General features: G+C 37.6%; 1 protein-coding gene across 1 annotated transcript in view; it reads left to right on the top strand.

The window, feature by feature from the left end:
* ADAMTS3 (ADAM metallopeptidase with thrombospondin type 1 motif 3) overlaps positions 1–17,746 on the top strand; it is a 288,169-nt gene that overhangs the window by 223,362 nt on the left and 47,061 nt on the right. The window contains exon 5 of the mRNA XM_024754124.1: positions 829–1,028. Within this exon, the coding sequence (XP_024609892.1) occupies positions 829–1,028 (200 nt within the window). The remainder of the gene's footprint in view (positions 1–828; positions 1,029–17,746) is intronic.

Here is a 17,746-nt window from a genome sequence, read left to right as displayed (position 1 = left end):
TATCTCTATATCTCTCTCTGTGTATCTATGTATATGTATATCTGCTTGGAAAGTAAAAATAATTAAGTTCCTTTCACAGCATAAAATAGTTTATACTTTTATATTCTTCTGTTATAGGTAATTTTCTGACTGAATTTTTACTTTGGTATCTCACAGATTCAGATATACAGCTATCGAAATGGCCTGCTATCCAGATGATGGCCAATACAAACGTGGAAGACCTATATTGTCTGCCTAGCAGCATTCACTATAAAACGACACTCATAAGAAACAAAGTAATATATGGTCACTGATAATCATACCACTAAATGCTGTTTGTTGTGTCGCCATGCTATAATTTGATTTTTAAGTTAAGGCTACTTGAAAAAGAAGCAGTTTAGATTTATGTGATACAAATTCCACACTCCATAATTAAAGTAACTTAACCACTGTAAACTTATCAAGCTGTGAACTTTAAATTTATAGTCTCCGTTTATTTAATAGCTACTTAGCCCATGTATGTTCTGCACCCTTTGGCTCTGCACTGAGGATACAGCTGGAGGAAGACTAAATACTCTGTCCCTCCTGGAACAGTCGGTCTGGCTGGTGGCACTGCTTTCTATGCAGTAATATTATTTTGCCCTCAGTGTTGCTGTTCTGTGTTGAATTTATAGGAGGTCTATCTGAACACATGCACTTGCACATTATTTAAGGAATAAACTGAAAAGCTACATCTTGGTGACTATGGATGATAATTATAGTTCCCCAAGAAGATCTTTTTTTGTAAGAAGTTACTAGAAGGCCCATTGGGGAAACTGAAATGCCTGGGTTCCTTTTGTTTCTTAATAGAATCGGATCTGGAAGGCCTTGATGATCTAGGTACTGTTTACAGCAACATTGACCAGCAGCTGAATGAAGCCATGAGGCGACGCAGACACGCGGGAGAAAACGATTACAACATCGAGGTGCTGCTGGGAGTGGATGACTCTGTGGTCCGTTTCCACGGCAAGGAGCACGTCCAGAACTACCTCCTCACCCTGATGAACATTGTGAGTAGTGACTCCTTTTGAGGTTTTTTAATTCACTTCCCTTGTTTTGCTAGAGCCTTTTGGAAACCTCTGTGACGTCTCCCATGACTGCGCCCCACATCCAAAATGTGTCCATAACTGCATTCAATTCAAATATTGATCTACATATTTAACATACAAGATAGTTCTTTCCAGCATCATTTTGCATCCCAGGATGATGAGGAATTATTTAGGCCTGCTAACTCTGTGTGCATGCTTATTGTTAGAGCTTTTGAATAGAGCAATGTTTTTCAACATTACAATTGAAGGTAATATATGTACAAAGCACAGTCAGCTCTTGGCACAAGTGCTGCCCTGGAAGTTATAAAGGACTCTTTTTAAATTTGTTCTTTATGTCTCCTTTATTAGCCTTACTCTTGTCCAGAAGAAATTTAGTCAGTATTCTCAAACTGGTGTTCTTTTTTCCTTGTGAACTGGCAGAGAGCAGTTGAGGAGAAATAATATATAAATCATCTACTTCTAAAAGATAATTGAGACTGTAGTATACTTTATTTTATATGTTTTATTTTCTAGACTTGTAAAATACATACTGTATTGACCTGGCAAATTTAGTACCCAAGCCTATTCTCTCTTTCAGCTTTTTGACTTTTAATGTAATTCTTTGGGTATTTTACCTTCTTTTTTTCCATGCTTAAAATTAGATTTCCAGCAATTATACTGGAGAAGAAAAATTATTAGTTTTACTTATCATGAGTTTATTCATCCTAATACTGATGCCAATATATTAAAAATATATTTTGTTCGTTGAGATGCCAATGTATAAAATTCTACACATACCATGTCTCTGTGAAATGGAAAATGCGTATAGAAACTCAGACACATTTTTATTTGTTCATTGGCACTAATTCCCATTATGAAGACTGATTATCACGCAGAAAACAAATTCCTTTGGAGATGCTGTTTTTACTTGCATTATGCATTGTGCCCCTGGGCTGCTTTCTCCTACCACTAGCGAGGCAGTCAATCAGGATAGACCTAGACCCTAAGGGGTGCTCAGACCTACAGGAGGCTCTTGGAGTAATGCAGCTGAGACTCAATACGGTCCTTGGCCTCACAGTACTTATAATTTAGTCAAGGATAAAAAAAGATGCAAAACAATGCAAAGGTTGAGCGATAAAAGGCATGCTATTGTTAAAATATATCGGGAGGCACTGCATTATAAATTCTTCAAGACTTTAGAGGAAGCAACAGTCATCAAGTTGTGAAGTGTTGAGAGTATTAAACTGGGACTTAGAGGAGGCAGAGGCATTACCTCTAGCTCTGTACCTGGTTGACTTCGTGACCTTAGATAGTCATGTCCCTTCCTGGGGTTTAGTTTCTGTATTCATAAAATTGAAAGACTGTACAAGATGCTCACTATTTCTCTAATTCATCAGGAAGCTGGAGGTTAAATTGGGTCTTTAGGGCTTTGTTTTCGGGGTTTTTTTCATTTGTTTTCTTTAGTTTTTTAAAGGGCACATGGAATTGTAAAGGTTTTCTAGGTAGACTCCATTGACAAGAAAGTAGAAATGAATACAGTATATGCACCAGACAGTAAGCTTAGATGTCAAGGAACAAAGTGCTGCAGTTTTGGTTTTATAACCATCGAAAAAGGACTTTTGTTTTTAATACCATTAAATAGATTAAGTAATAGGCTGAGTCTCTGGCTCAAATACTAGAAATTATTCTAAAGCTAATTGAGCATCAGAGAATGGAACTGGAAAAGAGAAAATAATTTTTCAAACTTAATAAGTTCATTGCATCTGAAGTAATTAATGTAGGTAGAGGTCTTGAGGAGATAATAACGGTCCCCCCTTCCCTTCCCAAGTTTAGAGCCAACTGAAAGATATGGTGAACAGACAGATGGAGAATAAATAGTTTTATTATTTATAAGGGCTGAATTGCATGTGACTTAAATTTATAGGCACAAAGATTTTTCTTATTCTAAATCAGTGATTCTCCGTGGAGAGCACTTTGTCCCAGCCCCTTCCATCAGGGATATTTGGCAATGTTTGGAGACATTTTTGGTTGTCATAACTGGGAAGGGATGCTACTGCCACTAGTAGGAGATGCCAGGGGTGCTGCTAAACCACCTACAACACAAGGGCAGCCCTACACAATAAAGGAATATGAATTATCCAGTCTAAAACGTCAACAGTGCTAAGGTTTAGAAACCTTGTTCTAAATTAGACAATCTTACTCACAACCCCCCATCTCTATCTGACTGGATAATTTCAGGTCTCCTTTATAGGACAGATAGAGAGCTTTAAGCATGACAGATAGAAGACTGAATCTCTTTCTTTCCTCCCCCCCCCCATTGCCCTATTGTAGACTGTTAGATCTACAGCACTGAGATGAGCATGCCTTATCTCAAATTTATCAGTTAAATCAGAGTTGGAGGCATGAAGAAAACCAATAATGATATTCTAATGAAACTACCTCATGGAAATTTGAAGCCAAGAAAATTGGGTTTTTTCCCTAACGATGTTGGAATAATTATTAACTCCTATGCTAGCCATTTTATGACTTCCTATGGTTATCTAAAATCATGGCTCACCAAACTCAAGCCCTACACAAACACAGGGGCTTTCTTTACATGCCACATAGGTTCAGACAGAAACTGTAGAAGAAATTGACAGCAAAAAGTGTATTTCCTTGCACTGATATGGGGAGAAACATGTCCCTATGGTAGAGGAAAAGCACAGTTTCCGTTAGTCTCCTTTGGTATCTCTACCTTAGTTAACTAGTCAGCAAATACACTCTTCTTTTAGTTTACCTGGTAGTCAAATATAGTCTCCATATCAAACCCAGGTGATATTTACCACATAGTTCCTGAACCAAGGGAGTACTTTGAGGTCCCAGTGATTTGCTTCTTGGTTGTCTCTTTAATTTAAACTGAACTTCATACTTTCTTATCTTGAAAAGGGTTCTTAAATTATTAAATGTTAAACATATGTTTAGTGAAAGAATGGATAAATGAACAAATGAGTGTAAAGAACATAGAGGTAGATTATGAACAATCTTGAGAGGCAGAAACTTTGGACTTGAAATAAGAGGATATAAATGACAAATGAAGGCTTTAATCAGCTTAACAATATTATGAAAGCAGTGTTTAGGAAGTAAATTAGCATTTATTGGGTGTCTATATTTTTTTTAAGTATATTGCCAGATGGGAATTATTATTACCTTTCTTTTCTAGAGGAAACAGAGGCTTTAAAATGTCAAGAAAATTGAGGTAAATTTTTAAAATTATTTGAAGGTTGTAAAAGAGTCTCAGATAATGATAATGTGGTGATGGTAACCATCAAAAGAAGACAGGGTGGAGCTTCTGTGTTGGTGAACACATCACAGTGCTGGGAGGGTGAAAGCCTGGAAAGAGCATGGAAGCTCTGTACCCCTCCCCCAAGACCTTGCCTTATGCATCTCTTCCATTTGGCTGTTCCTGAGCTGCATCCTTTATTTTAAACACATGTAAATGTGTAGAAGGCGGCAGACTATAGAGGAAAGGCAAGACAGTCTTGGGTCTAAGCCTGCCCAAGGTGAGAGGCCTTGTAGGTACAAGTAGCAACTTCTCAATACCTCAGTTTCCTCACCAGTGCGATGGGGATAGCAGTCCTATGCTCACAGGAGAGTTCTAAAGAAGAAAGGAGAGTGTGAACATAGCATGTCTAGAACTGAGAAGGTGCTTGACAGATGGCCAGTTGATATTTGCTCAACTGTTGTGGGAGATCTAAATAAGGAGCACAGCCTCTCACCCGCATTTGATGCCCCTGATTTTCCCAGACTCGCAGGACAGAAAACACCAAGGGATTTTCTCAGGGTGATGTATGGAGCCTGGGATGGAGCCCCATCTCAGCCCGCATTCTCATGAACCCTGTTCCCTTTTGCCACTGATGATCCTGGATCAGCATCTGGAGAGAAAGGGATGCAGACCTCACTGAGCTGGTTTCATTGTCAAGAATAACCTGGAGAGGGGGGCAGGCACAAAGCCTTGCTCCCTTCCTGGGACCATTTTCTCCAAAAAGTAAGAGTTACACTGCTGGAGGAGGTGCAACAAAGCCTGTTGTGTCCAGGGAATAGACAAAGACTTGTTGTGTCTAGGGGAAGGGTAGAAGAAAAAAACTCTACCCCAGTGTTTAGGGCAGAAACAGGTCTTGGGGGAAAGCAGCTGCCATGCTGGGAAAACACTCAAGCATCTCTGTGGAGAGGCTCGTGTGAAGAATAACTGATACCTCTGGCCAACAGCCAGCATCACTTTGCCATCTGTACAGGTAAGCCACCTTAAAGGTGAAATGCAAGATATGAAAACAACCTAATTGTCAAGCCATGGATGAGTGAATAAAGAAAATGAGGTTTATACACAAAATGGAATATTATTCCACCTTAAAGAGAAGAAAATCCTGCTACTGGCAACAACATGATGGAATTGGAGGCCATTATGCTAAATGAAATAAGCCAGACACAAAAAGACAAATACTGCATAATCTCACTTATATGTGGAATCTAAAATATTCAAACTTATAGAAGCAGAGACTAGAATGATAATTGCCAGGGAGCAGAGGGAGTAGGAAAATGAGGAGGAGATGGTCACAGAGTACAAAGTTTCAATTACACAAAACAAGTTCTGGAGATCTACTATGTAGCATATTGCCTATAGCTTACAATACTATATTGTATACTTGTAATTTTCTAGGAGGGTAGATACTATGTTAGGTGTTCTTACCACAAAAAAATTAATTAATAGTAAAGGAGCAGGAGGAAACTTTGGGAGGTGATGGATATGTCTATAGTCTTGATGGTGATGTTAGTTTCGTGGGTGTGTATTTATTCCCAAACTCATTGAGTTATATACATTAAATATGTACAGCTTTTTACATGTCAATCATACCTCAATAAAGTGGCTTTAAAAAATAATAAAATGAAAAACAAAAGTGGAATCCTTATATCTTTTGACCCCAGTCAAGCCTTCAGTTGAACAGCCCCAGCTGACATCTGACTTAGACTTCATGAGAAAAACCAAGCTAGAATCACCCAGCCAAGTTTTGCTTCCAAATTCCTGACCCATGGAAACTGTGAGAGAATAAATTATTGCCTCTGCTTTAACAAGGTAGAATGAGGAGGAGGTAGGGTTATTGGGAGGTGAAACTTGTTTAGAAAATTCGTTATATTTAATTTTAACTCAGATTAATCATAGTTTAAGTGTAACCAAGGAGAACACTTAAAACACAATATATTATATGTTACGAGTAATGTTAAAGGGCTTTGGTTTATCTGCTGTTTTAGATTAACCATACTAGTTGCCACCTCTTTGACACAAATATGTTTTGTTTTAGGGTCATATTGCCTAATGATAGTGGTGACTGTGCCTATGAATGTGGTAAAGTTCCATAGGTGATTTGTTGTGCAAATCTGGGGATTTGAACACTGGAAAGACAGCTCACTAAATTAGCACTTTTCTCTGGGGGCTCAAGGGTCAAGTGAACAGGTCTGAACAGGCCCCAGATGATTTTGATATGACTCGTTAAGAGGGGACAGATGCCCTCCACCCGTCCCACAGCTCCTCTGCGAAAGAATCAGTGAAGGCGAGAATTGTCCGTTGCCTTCCATCTCCTTTTATTTTTAACTCTTCCTTTTTGTAGATCTTGAAATTTCTCCCAGACTCATCTATAAAGAAAAAATTAACAGATATGAATATATTTTAAAAGAGCATGACTAACGCCCATTCTTAGATTATTGAGAAGCTTTTTATATTTCAAATAAAAGATGTGATATATAGTTAAGTCTTTTTTAGGATCTCGTGTCATATCTTGTTATACTGAGAGATTTTCATTTTACTATTTTGTAACATTGCTGACTTGCTGGGAAAGTGGTTCTCAGCTGTAGAACATATCTCCTTCTACAAATGTTGATCCATTGCCTACTATAGGCAAGGCCTACCTTAGACGTAGGGTATAAATATCCCAATGAACACAATAGAAATTCTCTGCCCTCTTGGTGCTTGGACTAGGAGAAAAGTAATAGTCAAAAGAAGAAATAAATGTGTAATATTTGGTAGTAATAACTGCCAAGAAGAAATATAGATAAGAGTAAAGGGATATTGTTGAGGAGAGAGAAGGAGGGACTACTTTGAATAGGAAGTTAGGGAAAGCATCTCTGACGTATCACGTAGGCAGAGATACAGGCATTCTGTGAGGAAGAGAACCAGGCAGAAAACTGAAGAAAGAGTGGTCTGGTCTGATGAATCATGAACTGTAAGAAAAAAGCTGCAGAATCAAGAAAAAGCTACCAAGTCAGGAGTGTTCGGGATACAGACTTAAGAGTTACTGTTTTTCAAGCGTAATGGGTAATTTTGATGAACACCCCTAGTTAAAAATCACAATAGGACAATAAAGGACAAGAACTGAGAGGAGGGCTTCCCTGGTGGCGCAGTGGTTGAGAGTCCGCCTGCTGATGCAGGGGACACGGGTTCGTGCCCCGGTCCGGGAAGATCCCATATGCCGCAGAGCGGCTGGGCCCGTGAGCCATGGCCGCTGAGCCTGCGCGTCCGGAGCCTGTGCTCCGCAATGGGAGAGGCCACAATAGTTAGAGGCCCGCGTACCGCAAAAAAAAAAGAACTGAGAGGAGAGAATGGGGGGGAAATCTTTGACAATAAAGAAATAGAAATGAAATTCCTTAGAATGAAAAATGTAAGTAATTAAACTATCCTGGAAATTTCTCCAAAATTTTGTTTTTCTTTGTATCTTGATAGCCAAACACTGTTGGCAGAAATTTGTTATCTGAGCTACCGTGAAGCTCAGCTTACTGAACTCTGAGTATTCTAGGCTGGTAAGAACTTTTTCTTGAGCTGAATATAGTTTTCTTTTTAAAGTCTTTTGACTTGTTAATTACTAACTCAAGAGCTTTATGCCCTTATACTATTTCTTTTTTATGACATATGTCTTAACTGCTGCAGGGGAAAACATAAACCTTGCTGAGAGGAAAACCAGTGAAATGAAAGGAATAGGTACCAGGTCTTCTTTCTTAATATATGATGGAAAAGAATGGTTCCTGGCAATATTCTGAAGGTAAAAGGAGGAAATGCCCTAAAACTTTTTTAAATGGTCTTGACTTACAATCATAAAAGGCGAGGTAGAAGGCTATTTAATGATCAAGAACAAAAGAAAGTAGAATTTCAAAGACTAATTCTATCATATAAATTTTTCATCGCTGAAGTCTAATGTCCTATAACTCAAGCAAGATTCATGAAGCTCCTTCTACGAAATCAGTTTAGTGTGATTTACTATAATAGAAGTCTCTTTTCTAATGTGTTTGTCTTTTCAGCCATTTGTTCTCTCTGCCAGAGGTCCTTTAGGTAAAAGTTACCATTGATATGTCCTAGCATAGAATCACACTTTAGAACTCAGGAGGAAACAATAGAGGTGATCCTCTCTAACATTTCCTTTTTGAAGATTATGGAGATTGAGGATAATTGTTAGGTTACTTACCTAGTGTCAAGTACCTAGTTGCAGGGCCAGACTGGTTTTGTCTCTGGCTCCCATTTTAATTCCACGTCACTTCAACATTTATGTTAATAGTCATTAGTACATAGTTTTCAAAAATATATTTGAAGGACACTTTGTGATGAGAGTTGAAGAACATATGTACTCATTAATGCTTCGGATGGGCCACTCAAAAAAGTAGGCTATAATGTTAACTACTGTGTAACATCATAGTGACTTGCAGGAGTGAAGAAAATACTGCTGACTTTTACTCTTTTCTTAATTTTCTGGCCTGGTCCATAATCATCACCTCAAACCTCAAAACTCCAACTAATCAAAATAATACAGCAGTCATAATGTATGTATTAGTAGATAAGAACAATGGTTTTGAATTTTTTCAGAGTCTTGGATTTATTTATGAATTTGAGGCAAACCATGAAAATTGTACTTAAGGGGAAAATAACACTTACCATTTAAGAAAAACAAAGCCCACTTGAAACTCATCTAGGTTAAGAACCCTGTTGTAGACCCAAATTAAAGTAGCTCCCAATTGCCAAATCTGAGATAATATGAGCAAAAAAAATAATAATAATAATAATGAATTATAATACATACAACAAAAGAAAGTCTCTATATTTTAAACTTTTATTGGAGTATAGTTACTTTACAAGGTTGCGTTAGTTTCTGTTGTACAGCAAAGTGAATCAGCTATATGTATACATATATCCCCTCTTTTTTGGATTTCTTTCCCATTTAGGTCACCACAGAGCATTGAGTAGAATTCCCTGTGCTATACAGTAGGTTCTCATTATCTATTTTATACATAGTATCAATAGTGTATATATGTCAATCCCAATCTCCCAATTCATCCCACCACCACCCCTTTCCCCCTTGGTAGCCATACGTTTGTTCTCTATGTCCATGTCTCTATTTCTGCTTTGTAAATAAGATTGTCTATACCAATTTTTTCAGATACCACATATATACGTTAATATACAATATTTCTTTTTCTCTTTCTGACTTACTTCACTCTGTATGACAGACTCTAGGTCCATCCACGTCTCTACAAACGACCCAATTTCGTTACTTTTTATGGCTGAGTAATATTCCATTGTATGTATGTGCCACATCTTCTTTTATCCATTCCTCTGTTGATGGACATTTAGGTTGTTTCCATGTCATGGCTACTGTAAACAGTGCTAAAATGAACATTGGGGTGCATGTGTCTTTTTGAATTATGGTGTTCTCTAAATGTAAGGCCAGACACTATAAAATTCTTAGAGGAAAACATAGGCAGAACACTCTTTGACATAAATCACAGCAAGAGTTTTTTTTGTTTTTTTTTTTTTTGCGGTACGACAGCCTCTCACTGCTGTGGCCTCTCCCGTTGCGGAGCACAGGCTCTGGACGCGCAGGCTCAGCGGCCATGGCTCACAGGCCCAGCTGCTCTGCGGCATGTCGGATCCTCCCAGACCGGGGCACGAACCCATGTCCCCTGCCTCGGCAGGCGGACTCTCAACCACTGCACCACCAAGGAAGCCTAGCAAGATCTTTTTTGACACACCTCCTAGAGTAATGAGAATAAAAGCAAAAATAAACAAATGGGACCTAATGAAACTTAAAAGCTTTTGCACAGCAAAGGAAACCATAAACAAGACGAAAAGACAGCCCTCATAATGGGAGAAAATATTTGCAAATGAAGCAATGGACAGAGGATTTATCTCCAAAATATACAAACAGCTCATGTAGCTCAATATCAAAAAAAACAAACAACCCAATCCAAAAGTGAGCAGAAGCCCTAAATAGACATTTCTCCAAAGAAGACATACAGATGGCCAACAGACACAAGAAAAAATGCTCAACATCACTCATTATTAGAGAAATGAAAATCAAAACTACAATGAGGTATCATCTTAACACCAGTCAGAATGGCCATCATCACAAAATCTGCAAACAGTAAATGCTGGAGAGGGTGTGGAGAAAAGGGAACCCTCTTGCACTGCTGGTGGGAATGTAAATTGGTACAGCCACTATGGAGAACAGTATGGAGGTTCCTTAAAAAACTAAAAATAGAACTACCATGTGACCCAGCAATCCCACTGCTGGGCATATACACACAAGAAATTGTTGTGAGTTAATACTGATGCAAGTAAATGACTATGTAAATTATTGCCTAATATAATAATTGACTAAGTAAATGGGGGACATTTCTTCCCTATAGTAGAACTGCAGCTAATAAATGTAGCAGAAATGATAGAAATTTTAAAAATTGCTAATTGCCAAACACTACAGTAATAATTTTTGCAGAGAAGTACCATCAACGAATGACAGAATTAGTGGACGAAAATATAATGAGAAATCAGATATATACATAGTCTCAAAGTATCTCCTCACAAAGGACTTATTAATCACAAAGGGAAAATGAGTAACTTTACATTTGTGAAACCTGGCAGACAGCATCTTAACCACAGGGTGAAATTTAATCTTACCCCTAATGAGTCACATTAACATCCTGTGCTCTAGAGGGCACAATATCACTTGGAGCCATCAGAATAACTCAAATTGAGGGGCATTCTACAAACTAACTGACCAGTAATCTTCAAAACTCTCCGGGTCATGAAAGAAAAACTGAGGAACTGTCCCAGATTCAGGAAGACTAAAGATATGGCAACCGAAGGGCATAGATTGGATCATGGACCAAATAAAGGATATTAGTGGGACAATTGACAAAATGTTAAGTGGGTCTTTAGATTAGTTAATTGTATCACATTAATATTAATTTTCTAGATTTGTACTGTATACTGTGAATTTGGTAAATGTTAGCATTTGAAGAACCTGGGTGAAGGGTATGTGGAAATTCTTTGTTCTATATTTTCACCCTTTTTTGTAAGTCTGAAATTATTTCAGAATGAAATTAAAGATAAAATTAAATGCATTAAAAGAAGCCCTTATTTGATTTTTCCCTTGTTTAATTTACTGTGCTTTTAACTCTTAAAGGTTATAATATAAAATGATATTTTGGGGAGACTTCAATTATGGGTAGAGATAGGTTGTCAGAGAGAGTGATTTGTGTGTTTTTGCTAACCACAACATGAGAAAATATGCAATGAATATGTGATATAATAGTAAATAAACTCAATATTGAAATATTGAAAACCATTACTCTTAAACATCAACTTTCATTAAAGCATAAGTGACATACAATATGTATTTTAAGTGTACCAGTTTGATGAAGTTTTATTAAAAATTACATTTTTTTGTTTCAGCCTAGTTTTCTTCCAGATACCTTCAGAGTTGAGAGCAAACAAATTGAGTCTTGACTGTCTGTCCTTCCTTTTCTCAGTAAACGACTCTCTTAGGCACCCAGTTATTCAAACCAGAAACCTAATATGATAGAGATGCTTTTCCCCCTTGGGGATGTACTTTACTAGGGGAAATTAGGTTTGTAAATTAGTATGTATAAAGCAATCTAGAAAGTGCTAATTGATTGAAAGAAAGTATAGATTCTGTGCTATGGAGGAAGAATATTAGAGATGTCTTTGAAGTAGAGGAATGAGGAAGGATATGAGGAACAAGTATGCTTGAACTAGGCCTTGAATGTTAGTTAGAAGTTAGGTCTTTTAAGATGAATGACAGGGAATTCCAGACAGAGAAGATATTTGAATATTCAAAGCTCCAAAAAGATGCATAGTATATACTTGAATTTGGCTACATACAGGTTGCATGAAGGAAATTAATGCAAAATAAGAAAATGAAGATAGATAGCAATTACAGAACTTCGCAGAGAGGTTTCTCTTCTTCGTTTAGTTCTGTTTAAAAACTAGTTATTAAAAAAAAAAAAAAAACTAGTTATTGAGCCAATAGTAGGTGGATATTTACTATGTTTAAGACATTGGGAGAATATAAAGAAATTCTTGGCAGGTTAAGACCATGAAGCACAGAGTTCGGTAAAGGTGATGAAATGAAGACCGCTCTTCTAAATGTTAGTTTGATTTGAAGGAAATATAAGCTGGAGCTAGAGGATCATGCCATTTTGCTGTTGTTGTTGCTGGAACTGGTTAGTTTTTTACCAAATTATTGAGTGAAAGTCAATTAAAAGGACATAAAAGACATATGTTCCATCTACTCTAATCCTTTTGGAAGCTAGAATTTCCCTCAGTCACTACAACACCTGACTAGTATTTACTATCATTTGTCTTGACTCTGGGAATCATTGGCGCTTTTCTTTCTTCACATATTCACTTTTACACGTTTTGGTGATGAAGGTTGAAGGCATCACTATCTTATTGTTATCCTTTCTTTGTCTCTTGCAATGCTTTCCTTTTTAATATATCCATTTATGATAGGATAAAGGAAAGGTTAGAGAAGTATTAAGATTCCAAGATTGACTAAAATTTAACCCACCTAACTTGCTTCCAAAAGCAATCCAAAAAGTAGATCCTGTGTTGGTTTTCACAGTTGTTAATAAATTGGCATCAGAATTTGAAATCCACATATATTGGGACTACTGGGCAAAATATCACATGAATATAATTTGTGTAAAAGTGAATCTATTCATTAAACATTTATTGAACCGTCAGTACAATGATCCCTGCCCTTAAGAAGCTTATAATATAAAAGAAAAACCAAGAGTCATGAGATTTCCCATTTGGAAGAACCATAAAAAGCATATTATTATAATCCCTTCACTTTATAGATGACAAAATAACAGCACAAATATTGTGTACTGTTTCGGTTACAGTGGTTATTGTTCGTCAGAAGAAATAAGTTATGTTGGCTTCAGAAAACCTCATCTTTTCACAATTTCTTTTGTGTTCAGAACCAAGGCAATGGGTAATAGATATCCTGGCAATTAAAATCCACCTTCATGCCTTTGTTCTTTGGTCTCTCCAAAATAACTTCTTCCCATTGTTCCTTCCTCCCCCTGCATCCCCATTTTTCTTTTCTGGTAACATTTCATGTATCAAGATCAGGATCAAATATCAACTCCTGTGAACCTTAAACAAATCATCCCCTCCTTATTATAAAATGTGTGAATTCCCTGGCAGCAGCTCTCTGATAGGTTGTTTGCTCCTTGGGTGCAGTTACTACACATTATTAAGCTTCATATTTACAATGTCTAAAACACTGTCTGCCACATTGCCACATCCAATAAAATTTTAACTGGCTTAGTATTTTAACAAATATTTTAATGCTGTATAACAAGCGTTTAGTTGGGAACACAAAAGACAGAACACATACTCAGATTACAGATTGGTGGGGAAATCAAATAAACACATCAAAGATTGTGATAAGAGCTATGCAGGGAACGAACAGTTTGCTTGGAAAGGGAATAACAGGGCTAACGGGTGATAGGGATTATACGTAGACAAGATGATCAAGAAAGTCTTCTCCCAAGAAATGATGGTTAAATTGAGATTTAAAATGAAAGAAAGAGCCAGTCATTTAACAAGGACAAGTGTTTTAGTTACAAAAAGAAAGCCAGTGTGGCTTGAGTCCAGTGTACAAGGAGTCATGTGCAGCTTGAAGAACAGGGCAAGCAGCTTTCAGGTCATGGGAGGAGATTGAATTCAATTTTAAGCAAATTCATGGAAAGCCATTGAAAGCATCTTTCTGTGTTGTAAAGAATAGATGGCAGTGATCTAGGGACAATGAAGACAGATCAATTAGAAATCAACTGTAGATGTCTAGGCAAGAGAAGATGGTCTACTGGACAATGGTGATTGCAATAATAAGGGAGTATTGATAGTAGAATCAATAGAATTTGTCAGTGGATCAAATAGGGGGCTGAAGGAAAGGGAGGAATCCACCATGATTTACACTTTTCTGGTTTGAATACTGCTGGATGATGGTGCCATTCATGTAGATGGGGTAGTCTATGAAAAAAAAAATAGATTTTGTGGAATCAAAGTTAATGATGAAATCTTTGAAGATGTTTGCAATTATCTAGTTTCAGGTCAAGATTCAAAAGAATGATTTAATGTTGTTAAGGATGGAGGCTTCTACTACTATCAACTAAATTTTAGCCTTTGCTCTGTGCCTGGTCCTGTGCTAAATACTCCACAAGAATTATAGAAAGTTCTTCAACTATGAAATACATTCATTTCCAGTCCTAGTTTGTAAATTAAGAGATTGAGATTTAGAGAGTTTAGGTGACCTTTCCAGAGTCAGACAGCTAATAGGTGGCACAGCCAAGACTTGAGCCAGTACAGATCTTTCTGCCTTCAGAATCCAGTACTCTTCCTCCTTAAGATTCACTACCTCTTGTTACAAAATCGAGGCATTTTGTATATCCATTGCCAAATAAAACTCTGATGTCTTTCCTTTACTCATTCCTGTGTCTTGTTAGAATACCATTCAAGTCATTGAAGTTGAGAATTCAGTTACTTGTCTGGTTGAATTGAATCAGCTAGCAATCTAGTTTAAGATTCTCCCTAACAGGGTGATAAAGCAGATTCTGCACTTAAGGGTGTGGGTTGTTTTCTTTCAATGTGCCAAATATTCCCTGTCACCAACACTTTGCTGTGGCAGGTATCCTTGTCATTTGCTAAGATCTATGAAGTGATCTGGGTCTGTTGTGCCCTGCAGAGAATTGAGTCAATGCCTTAATCTCAGGATTTACCAAAAGAAAACAATTCATTTAAAAGGATGACTCCCAGTATGAAAAAAAATCTTGTAATTACAAGTACTCACTGATAATTAAAAGAGAATTCAATTTTTTCATATACTGAAATTGGCCATCTGTGATGGACAATGAACTAGTAACTCACAGATGTGTTTTCTGGACATGGCAAGCTTCCCTACTTAATACTCTTACAAGAAAATTTATACTCCGTGGAGGTACTCTAGTCCTAACAGAGCATTAATGGACTTATTCAACGGTTAGCAAATAAATGTGGTTATTGGTTACTTAGTGATGATTAGGTCTCTACACTGCTTTTAATTTCTTAACTAGTGTTTCTGAAAATGCTGAATGTGAGTGCAAGGCAGATTTATCTGGGGAGTATACATGTTCAGGCAACTTGAGCAAATCATGCAGTAGTTTTCTGTTTTGGGTTATTATCTTTAATCCATTTTTTACAATTGAATTCACATCAGTCCTCTAGACATTTATTCACCTAGCATACATACCCTCCCATAGGCCAAGTCCTGTTAGATTCTAGGGAGGCAAAAATTAATAAAATTTAGCTCCTTTTCACAAGAAGCTAATTCTAGCAGTGAAATAAACAAATCAATAAATAATAATTGAAAGTGATAGTTTCTTCAAAAGATTCAGCCACAGGCTTCCCTGGTGGTGCAGTGGTTGAGAGTCTGCCTGCCGATGCAGGGGACACGGGTTCGTGCCCCCGTCCGGGAAGATCCCACATGCCGCAGAGCGGCTGGGCCCGTGAGCCATGGATGCTGAGCCTGCGCGTCCGGAGCCTGTGCTCTGCAACGGGAGAGGCCACAACAGTGAGAGGCCCGCGTACCAAAAAAAAAAAAAAAAAAAGATTCAGCCACGAAGTACTGTGTAAACATTAATTGAAAAGAAGGGGATGTGGTTTGGCAAATAATGCCATTGGCAAATGAAATCTTCATAGAGGATGTGCCATCTGAGTTGGACTTTAAAGACTGAATTGGCATTTCCCAGCTAGAAAAAGAGAAGATGGGTTTTGGAAGATGGGGAACAGATTTTAAAAGGATTCTAAAAGTGGTAGCTCATAATGCCTTTGGAGCCACTGGAGGTGTGTCTTTAGGTGAAATTGAAGAGTATTTAGGGGAATGGCAGATGAGGCTGGGTAGAGCATCTGGGGCTACCTTTAGAAAAATGTAGGTGCCATCCCAAGGAGTTTGAATTTCACCTTGCTAATGATGAGGGTTTATGAAAAGCGTTTTAAAGAAGATTAGTCTGTGTTTGAAAAAGAGAATTCTGGATGAATTTGAATGATTTGGAGGAAGAGACTCTGTTAGACACTGTGCTATAAACATAGACACCTAGTATCTAAGTGCCAGAAGTAGGGGACAAACCATAGTTCATCTGGCTGTAAACTCCATATGGTTTATACTACCCCTCCCTGCCTCAACAAATTGCCTTAATGTTTCCAATGTGGACTGAACACACCGGGTCACAGAGACACTTTGGAGTGAGTAATCACACATCAGTTCAGCTGCCCCTTAGATAAACATGTACGCCTTCCCTGGAATATGCTGGACCTGTCATTCTGGAACACAATCCCTTCAACACAGATTAAATTAATATGACATGATATCCACACACTGTTGCTGCTTCAGAGGGCCCTTTGATTTTTTTTCTTTTAGATTTATTTATTTTATCACAAAAATCTTTTAACATCTTTATTGGAGTATAATTGCTTTACAATGGTGTGTTACTTTCTGCTTTATAACAAAGTGAATGAGTTATACATATACATATGTCCCCATATCTCTTCCCTCTTGCATCTCCCTCTCTCCCACCCTCCCTATGCCACCCCTCTAGGTGGTCACAAAGCACTGAGCTGATCTCCCTGTGCTATGTGGCTGCTTCCTACTAGCTTTCTATTTTACGTCAGGTAGTGTATATATGTCCATGCCACTCTCTCACTTTGTCCCAGCTTACCCTTCCCCCTCTGCATATCCTCAAGTCCATTCTCTAGTAAGTCTGCATCTTTATTCCCATCTTGCCCCTAGGTTCTTCAGAAACATTTTCTTTTAGATTCCATACTTTGTAAAGCTGGTTTGGTGGTGCTGAATTCTCGTAGCTTTTGCTATTTGTAAAGCTTTTAATTTCTCCGTCAAATCTGAATGAGATCCTTGCTGGGTCGGGTAATCGTGGTTGCAGGTTTTTCTCTTTCATCACTTTAAATATGTCCTGCCACTCCCTTCTGGCTGGCAGAGTTTCTGCTAAAAGATCAGCTGTTAACCTTATGGGGATTCCCTTATGTGTTACTTGTTGTTTTTTTTAATGTTGTCCCAGAGGTCTTTAAGACTGTCCTCAATTCTTTTCATCCTTTTTTCTTTATTTTGCTCTGCAGTAGTTATTTCCACTATTTTATCTTCCAGCTCATTTATCTGTTCTTCTCCCTCAGTTATTCTGTTGATCCCTTCTAGAGAATTTTTAACTTCATTTATTATGTTGTTCATCACTGTTTGTTTACTCTTTATTTCTTCTAGGTCCTTGTTAAACGTTTCTTGTATTTTCTCCATTCTATTTCCAAGACTTTGGATCATCTTTACTATCATTAT

This window comes from Neophocaena asiaeorientalis, unplaced genomic scaffold (genome assembly GCF_003031525.2).
Source record: "Neophocaena asiaeorientalis asiaeorientalis breed wild unplaced genomic scaffold, Neophocaena_asiaeorientalis_V1.1 scaffold148, whole genome shotgun sequence".
Classification (NCBI taxonomy): Eukaryota; Metazoa; Chordata; class Mammalia; order Artiodactyla; family Phocoenidae; genus Neophocaena; species Neophocaena asiaeorientalis.
This window is presented reverse-complemented; position numbering and strand designations above follow the sequence as displayed.